The sequence below is a fragment of the Podarcis vaucheri genome (assembly GCF_965113315.1).
Source record: "Podarcis vaucheri genome assembly, chromosome: 13".
NCBI lineage: Eukaryota > Metazoa > Chordata > Lepidosauria > Squamata > Lacertidae > Podarcis > Podarcis vaucheri.
The window spans coordinates 43,900,291-43,913,073 of NC_138751.1; the positions used below are offsets into that span (position 1 = coordinate 43,900,291).

At 46.6% G+C, this 12,783-nt stretch overlaps 1 protein-coding gene and 1 long non-coding RNA gene across 2 annotated transcripts; one reads left to right on the forward strand and one right to left on the reverse strand.

The window, feature by feature from the left end:
- The first annotated feature begins 228 nt into the window (after nt 1–228).
- PSMB3 (proteasome 20S subunit beta 3) lies at nt 229–6,879 on the forward strand. The gene is made up of 6 exons (XM_082195155.1): nt 229–378; nt 2,332–2,516; nt 4,015–4,122; nt 5,169–5,346; nt 6,158–6,252; nt 6,663–6,879. Exons 1-6 carry the CDS (start codon nt 376–378, stop codon nt 6,709–6,711), a joined length of 618 nt encoding a protein of 205 aa, XP_082051281.1. The 5' UTR covers nt 229–375; the 3' UTR covers nt 6,712–6,879.
- A 3,021-nt stretch (nt 6,880–9,900) lies between these two features.
- On the reverse strand, nt 9,901–12,307 carry LOC309517334. Its single transcript, XR_014213196.1, has 2 exons — nt 11,337–12,307; nt 9,901–11,267 (listed from the first exon to the last, which is right to left on the reverse strand). It is a non-coding gene; the product is annotated as an uncharacterized lncRNA (long non-coding RNA).
- Nucleotides 12,308–12,783: the final 476 nt, after the last annotated feature.

Consider the following 12,783-nt stretch of genomic DNA (forward strand, 5'->3'; position numbering starts at 1 on the left):
AAATATGGGTATGTATTTTGTATTGTTATAGCTCTGACTTGTGAAATATATTTTAAAAAAATTGAAAAAAATAATCCATTGCGAACCCGGAATCTATCTCTCCACGAGAGAAGATTGATCTCTCTCCATTTTTCTATCTCTACGTGCGAGTGTGCTGCGAGGAAGGAGGAACCATGACTCTTCACATCCTTCTGCCGGCCGCCCCGAGGGTAGAGGCCGAGCCTTGACTGACGGCTCCCAGCTACCCAATGGGAAGCGGCGCGAGTGGCCACGCTAGCCAGTGGCAGGGAGGCGGAGGCGGGCCTTAGCGGCAGCGAGCGGCAGGAAGCGAGAGGAGCGCGGGGATAAGGGCTCGTTTTCTTACCAGCGTCCACCATGGTGGGTTCTAAAGGGGAGCTGCGGGGGGGGGGGGAATGGCCAGCGGAACGGGGTGCCACTGGACCAAGGTGGTCGAGGCGCTGATCGGCTGCTCCTGGCTGAATCCCGCCTCTGCCAAGATGGGAGCCCTCGGCCAGGCTTGGGGTGCGAATCGCCGGGGGACGGAGAGGCCGGGGAAAGGCGGCTCCCCTTCCCGCAGATCCCGTGGGAAAGAGGAGGGTGGGTGCGCTGGGCTCTGGCCTGATCCAGCCCGGGATCGTCCCCGGGCTCTGGTAGAAGCGATAGCGAAAGTGGTTCCAGGCGCCCCCCCCCCCCCGGTTGGGGAAATCGAGGTTTTCTTTATTGTCTGCATTGGGGCACATGGGGCTCATCCATCTAGGAAGTTAGTGCATCTGGGACAATGTTTTTCCCAAACTTGGGCTTGCAGCTGGTGTGTGTTTTTTGGACTACAGTTCCCATCATGCTTTTAGACCAGTGGTCCTGATGGCGCTGTGGAAGCGATGGCTCTGGTAGGAGCGATAGCGAAAGTTGGCGCCCCGTAAAGTGGCCCGGGGTTGGGGGAATCGAGGCTTTCTTTATTGTGCACGTAGCTTCTCAACCTGTGGGTCCCCATATGTTGTTGGACTACAACTCCCATCACCCCTGAGCTCTGGCCTTGCTAGTTAGGGTTGATGGGAGTTGAGGTTCAACAACATTTGGGACCCGCAGGTTGAGAAAGGCTGACATAGGGGCACATGGGACTCATCCCAATGTTTTCCCCAAACTTGGGCTTGCAGCTGGTGTGTGTTTTCTGGACTACAGTTCCCGTCATGCCTGACCACTGGTCCTGCTATAGCTAGGGATGCGGGTGGCGCTGTGGTCTAAACCACTGAGCCCCTTGGGCATGCCGATCAGAAGGTTGGAGGTTCGAATCCCTGTGACGGGGTGATCTCCCATTGCTCTGTCCCAGCTCCTGCCTACGTAGCAGTTCGAAAGCACACCAGTGTAAGTCGATGTGGCGGGAAGGTAAACAGCATTTCCATGCGCTCTGGTTTCCGTCACCATGTCCCATTGCACCAGAAGCTGTTTAGTCATGTTGGCTACATGACCCAGAAAGCTGTCCGTGGAAAATCGCCGGCTCCCTCGGGCTGAAAGCAAGATGAGCGCTGCACCCCATAGTTGCCTTTGACTGGACTTAATCATCCAGGGGTCCTTTACCTTATAGCTAGGGATGATGGGAGTTGTAGTCCAAAAATAGCTGGAGGCCCACGTTTGAGAAAGAAGATTCTGCTCTTAAGCGTCTGCTGCCTTGCGGGGATATCTTTGGGAGAAGAAAATGTTAAGGAGTGCACAAATCTGGAGTGGGGTCCTTAACACAGTTGGGCGGCGCCTTGTATGCTTTTTGTATGCCAGTGTGGTGTAGTGGTTAAGAGTGGTAGACTCGTAATCTGGTGAACCGGGTTCGCTTCCCCGCTCCTCCACATGCAGCTGCTGGGTGACCTTGGGCTAGTCCCACTTCTCTGAAGTCTCTCAGCCCCACTCACCTCACAGAGTGTTTGTTGTGGGGGAGGGAGGGAAAGGAGAATGTTAGCTGCTTTGAGACTCCTTTGGGTAGTGATAAAGCGGGATATTAAATCCAGACTCCTCTTCTTCTTTCTAACAACAACTGCAGCCAAGCTGGTGATTAACGTATTGCTCTGCTTTCCTCTGAACCGCATCGGCGAGGCAGAGTTGGTCTTGTCGTCCTGGGCTGCACAGACGACAAGACTCTATTCTAACATCATTTGGAGGAAAGTGGGAACCATGTCAGATCTCTGACACACTTTTCTTACATGTGTGTAGTTGACCTTCCTACCGAAGAGGCTCACACATAGTGGTCTGTTTTGGAGAATCTCCATCCCAGTGAAAAAGTGTTGCCGAATTGGTTCCTTAATAATGTTGACTAACCAGCCTGCCTTCTCCCTCCTTTCCCAGTCTATTATGTCCTATAATGGTGGGGCCGTAATGGCCATGAAAGGGAAAAACTGTGTTGCCATTGCCGCTGACCGGAGGTTTGGCATTCAAGCCCAGATGGTGACTACGGATTTCCAGAAAATTTTCCCAATGGGAGACAGATTATTCATCGGTTTGGCTGGACTCGCCACTGATGTTCAGACAGTGTAAGTATTTGTTCTTGCTCAAAGCAGGAAAATTGGTGTTGTCTAGTGCTAGGGGCCTTGGGAACTGTTTTTGGGAGGTTTGTGGCTAGATTTTTGTGAATTGCTGCTCTTTCGGTCTTGGTATCCCCAACTCTTCCCGAAGGGAATAGTGGCTCTCTTGGCAAGGTTGCTTGGAAGTTGCGAATATCAGAAAATAGAAAACAAATACAGTGGTACCTTGAGTTACAGACGCTTCAGGTTACAGACTCCGCTAACCCAGAAATAGTGCTTCAGGTTAAAAACTTTGCTTCAGGGTGAGAACAGAAATCGTGCTCCAGCGGTGCGGCGGCAGCAGGAGGCCCCATTAGCTAAAGTGGTGCTTCAGGTTAAGAACAGTTTCAGGTTAAGTACGGACCTCCTGAACGAATTAAGTACTTAACCCAAGGTACCACTGTACAGATAATGTTTTGTAGTTTTTCTCATCACTTGTGCTGTTGGACAGGGACAGTTTTTTCCAGAGGCAAAAATTCCCTGCAGCTGAGCATGTTATAGATCATCAACACACACATATCCTGTGAACTGAAGGGTAAAATATTCAGTACCGTGAGGGTTTGTTTTTGTTTGCTTTTTTAGAAAACAGAAGCCAAGTTCCTGTTGTTGTTGTTGTTGTTGTTGTTGTTGTTAAATATTATTTTAATGTTTTAATGTTTCAGTATTTTAATGTTGTATTTTAATTTTGTTTTTAAGTTGTATTCATTCAACTTGTTTTTATTATTGCTTGTTAGCCACCCTGAGCTCAGCCTTGGCTGGGGAGGGCGGGGTATAACTAAAAATTATTATTATTATTATTTTAAAAATGAGCTAAATTTTCCCCTCTTAAAACAGAGATGGTAAACCAGTGAACTCTAGATGTTTTTGGACTCCCAATTCCCATTATCCCCAGCGAGCATGGCCCATGGTCAAGGATAATGGGGTTTGTAGTCCAGCAATATCCTTGTCTTAGAACAATGCAATTTTGAATTGAAACTCAAATCAGATCAAATGCAAACATGTTTTAGGAATGGATTATTAAATGACATTGCCTAATTTTTTTCACAGGGTGTGTGTTTAAGAGCAATAACATATTGGCATTAAATAATCTCCCCCACCCCAATTCGTAGAGACAATAGGTTCAAAGTTCTAAATTTTAAGCTGAAGTTATCAAATTGTGAGTAGTAGAGAAGTCTGGGCTTCCAGCCAGTGCAGGTTTTGCAAAGTACTTGCATAGATCTGTGTTGTATCCTGCAACAACTAAGACTATGATCTTGGTCTTATAAAAAAATTCAAGCAAGCAAGCATAAAGGAAACTGGAGATTACTCAAATTAGTCCAAAATTCTCCAATAAACAACTATCCGCCATGGCATGGGGAGCAGTTGCAGAATGTCCTGAGATATGTACATTGTGCTTCCTCAGCCACCAAGTGGAAAATGGATTTGGGGCCTTAAAATGAAATAAACACCAGTTTTTGTCTCTTAACAGCGCTCAAAGGCTCAAGTTCCGGCTGAATCTTTACGAGCTGAAAGAAGGCCGGCAAATCAAACCGCAGACCCTGATGAGTATGGTGTCTAACCTGCTGTATGAGAGACGGTAAAGGATTTAAAAGAATTGCATTTCAGCTAAGAAGTTCAGTAACATGCGGGCGGGGGGGTGAATGCATGGGATTGAACTGAAGATAAATCCTAGAGCAGATTGAAGCCCTAGCTGCAACTGAACTCCTGGAATATCTGCTGGCTGGCGGGTTCATTGGCAGCATCTTAAAAAGCAGAGACATCCCCTTGCCAACAAAGGTCCGTATAGTTCAAGCTATGGTTTTCCCAGTAGTGATGTATGGAAGTGAGAGCTGGACCATAAAGAAGGCTGATCGCCGAAGAATGGATGCTTTTGAATTATGGTGCTGGAGGAGACTCTTGAGAGTCCCATGGACTGCAAGAAGAACAAACCTATCCATTCTTAAGGAAATCAGCCCTGAGTGCTCACTGGAAGGACAGATCCTGAAGCTGAGGCTCCAATACTTTGGCCACCTCATGAGAAGAGAAGACCCCCTGGAAAAGTCCCTGATGTTGGGAAAGATGGAGGGCACAAGGAGAAGGGGACGACAGAGGACGAGATGGTTGGACGGTGTTCTTGAAGCATGAGTTTGACCAAACTGCGGGAGGCAGTGGAAGACAGGAGTGCCTGGCGTGCCCTGGTCCATGGGATCACAAAGAGTCGGACACGACTAAACGACAACATAAAATATAAACTTTCCGTTAATTCTTGTCTGTGAGGTTACCAAAGGGAGGGGAGGACTCTGCAAACCTGACACAAATCAATATACATGTCAGGCCAAAACTGGTGTACCGCAAAAAGTGCTCTGGGTAGCTCTAGCAAGCTACACCTGAACTGGAGGGACTGGGGAGTTCTGCCCTTCTCTCCAGATATTTGAAGATCTGGCCAATTCTAAGCATAACCTAAACTTGACTGCTTAGGCATCCCAATGGAAATGTGATTGGATGTATTTTCCTGCCGCTTCCCTTTTTCTCGAAGTTGGGTTTTTAATAGCATTTTTTTAGCATAGCTTTGTCATGGTTAGATGGTGTTTGGGACGAGTTTACTGAATGGATAGCTAACACACCTTTTCCTGCTGTTTTCAGGTTTGGACCTTACTACACGGAGCCAGTGATAGCCGGCTTGGACCCGGTCACGTACGAGCCCTTCATCTGCTCCTTAGACCTGATCGGCTGCCCAATGACAACGGAGGACTTTGTAGTCAGCGGGACTTGCGCAGAGCAGATGTACGGCATGTGCGAGTCCCTGTGGGAGCCAGACATGGTAAGTAGGATGCTGTCTTAGCCAGGAGCACACAAGAAGCATGGGCATCAGTGTTTCTGCTTTCATTACCTTGGCAAGGGCAAGATTTTGTGGGGCTGCCTCTAAAAACGGCTGCTCTCGCTAATGCACAGTGCCTCTTAACGGTGCCGAGGGCCTTCTGGCGGTTCCCTCACTGCGAGAAGCAAAGCTACAGGGAACCAGGCAGAGGGCCTTCTTGGTAGTGGTGCCTGCCCTATGGAATGCCCTCCCATCAGATGTAAAAGAGGTAAACAACTACCTGACATTTAGAAGACATCTGAAGGCAGTCCTGTTCAGGGAAGTTTGTAATGTGTGACATTTTGATGTATTTTTGATCCTTGTTGGAAGCCACCCAGAGTGGCTGGGGAACAAATAATAAATTGTTGTTGTTATGTTACTGGCCCTTTGGCTGATTAAACATTTTATGGCCTTTGGGGTGTGCTTGTGGGGGGTGTGTGATTGGTTTGTTTTTGTTTCGTTGCGTATTTTGTGCTGTCATTTAGTATTTTTATGTTGTGAACCACCCTGTGATCCTTGGATGAAGGCCAGTATACAAATTATAATAATAATAATTATAATAATAATAATAATATTGTAATCCACCCCACCTCACATGTTGTCAGATTACAAATTTAAGGGCCTTTAAAAGACTAAAGATTAAAATTGTCAAATTAAAACTTAAGGGCCACGTGATCTACCGTAATTCCTCGTGCAAAGCTCATTCTAGATACAACACACCTAAAGGAATTCCAAGTACAAGACAAGGGTTTCTCTCTTCCCCTCTTGAATGCAGGAACCAGACGACCTCTTTGAAACCATAGGGCAAGCCATGCTCAATGCGGTGGACAGAGACGCCGTGTCAGGCATGGGCGTGATAGTTCATGTCATGTAAGTATGCTTTTGGTTTGTTGCGGTTGGGTCTCTTTTTTTTTAGTACGTTTGCCGCAAAACATGTCCATGAGGTTGATTGATCTTCATGGCTTAGCTGCAGGGAGAGTAGCTCTCCAGCAAGGCTGACCCAGAAAAATGAGTCCCATGGAAGTGATGAAGTTAATTTAGTTTCCCCTCCTAGTTGGCAGTAGGTGTAGAGAGCAGCAGGCATTCCTGCTTGCACCAGTGAGAAAATGATCAGTATCTGCGACAAGGGAGCTGGACTAACCTAGCTAAGCTCCTTGTTTTTCTAGTGAGCGGCCGATGCTTGATGGAAATTCCCCAAGAGGTAAAAATATGATTTACACTGCTGGGCATCAGCGTGAGATTTCACCTCCATTTCTCCTCCTCTTTTCTCTCTTCACCAGTGAAAAAGACAAGATAACTACCCGAACACTGAAAGCTCGCATGGACTAAGCAAAAGGCACAGTGGTTTTGGGATGCTCAATATTTTACTTGACATTATCTTAACGGCCGGAATGCTCTTCTGTTAAGAAAACCGTATATGATTTTGTTGTCAGATCTCAAAATTAGATATGATGGAAATGAGATGTATCGTTGGCAGAATAAATGTTTTCACTAAGAGTTCTACTAGGTTTTTCATTTATAATACACAAACTTTATCACTTCTGAAAACAGTAAGCAATAGGGTAGATGGTCATTAAGAAAAATCCATTTGAAGATGATTACAGTGGATCCTTGGGTCTCAAACATTTCGGCTCCCAAATGCTGAAAACCCAGAATTGTGTGTTCCGGTTTTTGAAGGTTTTTCGGAAGCTGAACATCCAGTGCGGCTGTCAGCTATTGTTTCCTGGGCACCTGCGCCAATCGGAAGCCATGCCTTGGTTTTAAAACGTTTCGTAAGTTGAACAAAATTCTGGAACAGATTACGTTCGAGAACCAAGGTTAAAGAAACTTGGACCTTCAGTAGCCCAGCTGTCAACCTTTTCATAGGTTATATTTCATCATATTTCAAGACCACTGAAAGAGGTAATTTTGAAAATCCCCCCAAAGTCTCTTGTAAGATAGTCTTCATTTTTAAACGTAAGGGTAGTTTTTATTAAGGCTCTTTTTTGTCAAGTGGAAAATCTGCCATACAGAATATTCCTTATTTATTATGTTGCAAGTCCCACCAGTACTACAGAAGGACTGGAGTTAGACGATGACCTTACAGGGCTTGTGTTCATCACGCACGTAAGTGAAATTGCATAAATTTAGGAGTACACTCTAAAAAGCCTCTAAACACCCGTTTCCCCCCTGCTGTCCTGCTCTCTTTCCCTCCACCCAAATTGCTCTTCAACTAGGGTTGAAGCTCTGGGGCCAGCTGGAGGACGTGGGGGAAATCTGGGACCGCTGCTGTTCTGCCCCAGGGACCAGCTGTTAGGTGGGGAGGCTGAGCAGCCTAAACAAGGCCCTGCTGTACCCGAGGTGTCTCGGGCTTCCTCTGCCTTGACTGACCTCTTCAGGCTCCCGGTAGGGTCTCCTCACAAGTCACAGGGACTCTCCAGCTCTCTCTCATGCCATAAGAATATGATTCTATTTATTTACATAATCACCATATTTTTTGCTCTATAAGACGCACCAGACCACAAGATGCACCTAGTTTTTGGAGGAGGAAAACAAGAAAAAAATTATTCTGAATCTCAGAAGAGGGATCACTGCGCAATGAAAGCAGCAATCCTTCTTGCTGCTCTGGCTTCTGTGATAGCTGCGCAGCCTGCATTTGCTCTATAAGACGCACACACACGTCCCCTTTTTAGGAGGGAAAAAGTGAGTCTTATAGAGCAAAAAATACGGTATTTCTCAGCACCTCACGTATTTGTGTTCACGCGTAAAGGGGGAGGGGCACGGTGCCCGTCTAGAACTTCCTGCAATGTCAAGTTCATTTTTCTGTAGTTCAGATTGCCGGCAGGGAAGCCTAGAGTGAGTTTGCTCGGAAGTGCAAAACGCCTGCTAGCCTCTGATAAAAACAGATTCAAAAGCCGTTGTTAAGCGCTTCCTCAGTTTCCTTTGAGGCAGCATGGGGAACAAACAGGTGGATTTTAACGTGATCAGCAGATCAGATCCCCTGAAGCTTTAGTCATTTCAAGCTAGTTATCTGTTAACACACAGGTGGGCTTTGCTCAGAATTCCTCTAGAACCTAAAGCGGTGAAGTTAGTTCACTTTTGGAACTGGAAGAAAAGGAAAGCTCTACATTTCTGGCACGTTTTGAGCCTTGCAGAAAGGCCATATCCCTACATCAGGGCAAGCCATGGTTTACTGAGCACAAATGAATCACGGCCATTTTGCTCCTACCTCACCACAGGCACTGAGAGAAACCAGAGGTGGCGGTTTCTTGTGCTGCAAACAAGCCACAGTGCCTTGAGAACAAACCTCGCCAACGCAGCCACTGGGAGGAAGCCGAAGATAGGAGAGGACAAAAGCCAGTCACTGGCACATTGGCTTACTGCAGACTGGTTTGCTGGGTGGGCCAAATAAATAAATTTATACCCCAGCCATCTGGCTAGGTTTCCCCAGCCACTCTGGGTGGCTCCCAACAGAACATTAAAAACACGATAAAACATTGAACATTAAAAACTTCCCTAAACAGGGCTGCCTTCAGATGTCTTCTAAAAGTCAGATAGTTGTTTATTTCCTTGACATATGATGAGAAGGCGTTCCACAGTGTGGGCGCCACTACCGAGAAGGCCCTCTGCCTGGTTCCCTGTACAGTGGTACCACCGGTTACGAACTTAATTTGTTCCGGAGGTTCGTTCTTAAGCCGAAACCGTTCATAACCTGAGGCGTGCTTTCACTAATGGCGCCTCCCGCTGCTGCTGCGTTGCTGGCGCGCAACGTCCGCTCGCATCCCTGGGCAAAGTTTGCAACTGGGAGCATCTACTTCCGGGTTAGGTAAAGGTAAAGGGACCCCTGACAGTTAAGTCCAGTCGCGAACAACTCTGAGGTTGCAGCACACATCTCGCTTTATAGGCTGAGGGAGCCGGCGTTTGTCTGCTCTGCAGACAGTTTTTTGGGTCATGTGGCCAGCATGGTACAAAGGAACACCAACACCAGAGCAGCGCATGGAAACGCCGTTTACCTTCCCGCCGGAGCGGTACCTATTTATCTACTTGCAATTTTGGCGTGCGTTCGAACTGCTAGGTTGGGAGGAGCTAGGACAGCATCCTGAGCTCACCCTGTCACGCGGATTTGAACCACTGACCTTCTGATTGGCAAGCCCAAGGCTCAGTGGTTTTTAGACCACAGCGCCACCCGCGTCCGGGTTAGAGGAGCTCTTAACCCGCAGTGTTCGCAAGGAGGACAGTACGTAACATGAGGTTCCACTGTAACCTCACTTCTCACAGTGAGGGAGCCCCTGCTAACTATTTTGACAGTGAGTGTGACTGGGCACCTGTCAGTCACTGGATGACATCAAACTGTGGCTTTTCCTGGGTGCAGCTTGGGGAAAACATGATAGAGGTTCTCCACTGCTGGCTTGCAGCCAAATATTTGTCACCCTGTGATGCTGAATGAATGTGAGAGTGAGTTCTTCCCACCCTGCCTCCCTTTTGAGACCCACCTCCCCAGTTTCCCCCTGCCTCAGAAATACATTTTAAAAAAAGAACTGTACACAAAGTTTTAATTTTATTTCGTTTGTCCCACCTGGGAGACTTCACCTTGTTAACATGCATGCATTTCAAAACACTAAGTGTTTCATACTTCTTCTAGCAAACAGATAAGCACATTGAACTTTTAATCTCTATTTTTTAAAAAATGTTGTGAAAATTGAAACGGGTGCGTTTTTTCCGTTTTTTCTTTCCTTTTTTTTGTCACCAGCTACTTGAACCTTTTGTGATACATCTTTAAAAACACCTTTGAGTCCGCTGCATATGCAGCACAAAAAACAGGCTTTTTTAAAAAAATGTAGCTCAGCGGAACTGGCTCATGATTCCTTCACCCTGACTAGGAACACAAGGAGCTGCATTTACAATTCGTACGATTTAAAAAAAAACTACCTGTGGTGACACTGTGCAGACTTGCGCTACGATTTTCATTCTCGGGGCCAAGTGAGACTGCATAGCAGCTTGTTGGTTGTCTCGCTCGCATACAAAGTGTGTGTGTGTGTTTGTGTATGTGCGTTTTTAATAACAGGAGCCTAAGAACAAGGGGTACGAACATAAACCGTTCCCAGGCTGGCTCAGATGTGCTGGAAACAACTGGCTGAAACAACTGAGCACAAAGTGGTACCCATGACCTTTGCAATAATCAATTAAGATCCGCCCCAACTTGTTTTACATTTGAAGGAGGCAGACATGATTAAACAAACTTGGTTGCCACCACCAGCCCTTAAAAATCCCACAACAGTATCTTTTTCAAGTGCTAAGTGCCTGAATATAACCCACCTCCCATCAAATCACTAAAAGTTAGCATGGGGTGGATGTGTATAATGGCTGTCAAACACCAGGCTTATCCAATTTACCTTTTGTCCCCGCTCTTTCCAGGTGGTTTAAAGTTCCTTGTCCGAGCGTATTGCTTTTTTTAAATTTTGCCCTGGAGTTTTCACCGCAAAAACTCGCTCTTTAGTGCTCAATCAGAGCAAACGTTAATTCTGGTTTTCTGCGGATGGCTGTTTGCTCCGATTGAACTTTAAAGAGCAGGTTTTCATGGAGAAAGCTCTGGAAGAAAAACGAGCGCTTAGACACAAAGCTTTAAGGTGCGGACTGTGCCTGGAAAGAGAGGAAGGAAGTTAAGCATGGATAAGCCCTCACTCTGCACAGAAACCAACTCTCATCAAGATTTTCTTCTCCTGAGTAGATGACCTCATCTTCTCCTTTGTGATGACCAAAGCATGCAGGTTTAAACTATGAGGACCATGTAGCTAGTAGCCACCGATAGATTCCTTAACAAATATGTCTAACCCCTTAGGGTTCAGGCTTTGGCATCACCAGAGAGCATATACCCAAGGCAAGAGAGCAGATAGAAACAGCATGTACTCTGGCTGGGCACAATCCAGCTGAGAATGTGCATCTTGAGACTGTTCACAGAAGCAGAACACACACACACACACACACACAGATCCTTCCAACTGAAATTGCAATTAGGCTGCCTTTTGCTCTCTTTTTTGAGAAAGCACCACCGAGGTGTTCTCCAAGAGCCAGAAAATACTTTGCTTCTGTGGTGCATGTGTGTGTGAGAGATTTAAAAAATGGCTCTCAGCTGACCTCTCTTGCTTAGGGGGAAAGTGCTGGCTGTTTACAATTCCTTGCCTGGACCGATTACGGCCGATGCTGGCTTTTGAAAAGGGCGTTCTGTCCAGGCAAACAGATGTTGTTTCGCTCCACCTTGCACTTATCCACACTTCTCTCTGCCTTAAGGATCTTGGGGGGAAATGACCCTATAAATCACTACTACTAAATCCGCAGATGGTGTTCAAATGCTCAGTGACAACAGACGTGTCCGGTGGCTGTTAGGTTCAAGAGTAAGCCAGCAGCCCACCGGCTGTGCAGGCAAGCTGCGCCCTTCGCGGAAACAGCTCACACTTAGAAAAGGACATCAGGGCAAGTGCAAAAGTTTCAGAATAGACTCCAGAGAAAATGTTAAGCACCCTTGATGCGGATGCAAAGTTGCATCGTCAGCGCCGTCACCTTGGGCTACACAACAAAACTTAAATACACCACAGCACTGGCCTCCTTATGGTTATGGATGCAGGCAGTTTTAATGTCGGTGCTCGGGGGGGGGGGGAGGAAACCCAGAGGTCACCAAAATCCGAGGAAAAGCAAAAGGTTCTTGATGGAGTGGGGGAGAAGCTGGGGGGGGGGAGAATTAAGACTGTTCAGCAGCTGCAATTTCAACAGCATATCATAGTCATGATGGCAGGGGGCACTTCCACAGCACCAAAATAAGCCACCGGCCTTGATTAGAATATCCTTTACACATAATTCATGTTTACTGGATTGCCAGGTTCGTCTGACATGCCATAGGAGGAAAAAAATAATCTAACTGTGTACTATGGTGACTCAAATTCTGCCATGAACAATACAGTGGTGCCCCGCAAGACGAATGCCTCGCTAGACGAAAGGGTTTTCCGTTTTGGAGGTGCTTCACAAAACGAATTTCCTATGGGCTTGCTTCGCAAGACAACAATGTCTTGCGAGTTCCTGCTGGTTCCCCCCCCCCCTTTTCTAAGCCGCTAAGCCGCTTACCAGCTGATCCGATCAGCAGATAAGCCGCTAAAAGCCGCTAATAGCGCTAATCCGCTAATCTGTCAATGGGCTTGCTTTGCAAGACGAAAAAACTGCTAGACGAAGAGAATCACAGAACGGATTCTTTTCATCTTGCGAGGCACCACTGTAAATATCCTGCCATTCTAGAACTAACTGTGCACTTTTCTGCTTATTTCACAAAATATACTTCCAAAATTCATCAGAAGAAGAATTTGGAAATGCTTGATACTAATCCGGCATGGAAGAAGATGAAGATGAAGATGGGCAATGGGCCAGAATCAGACC

What these genes read in the sequence shown, in the direction of transcription:
- PSMB3 (XM_082195155.1), top strand. An exon ending in AACCTGCTGTATGAGAGACG is followed by an intron (nt 4,123 to 5,168) that starts GTAAAGGATTTA and finishes TGCTGTTTTCAG; the next exon opens with GTTTGGACCTTACTACACGG. An exon ending in CCCTGTGGGAGCCAGACATG is followed by an intron (nt 5,347 to 6,157) that starts GTAAGTAGGATG and finishes TCTTGAATGCAG; the next exon opens with GAACCAGACGACCTCTTTGA.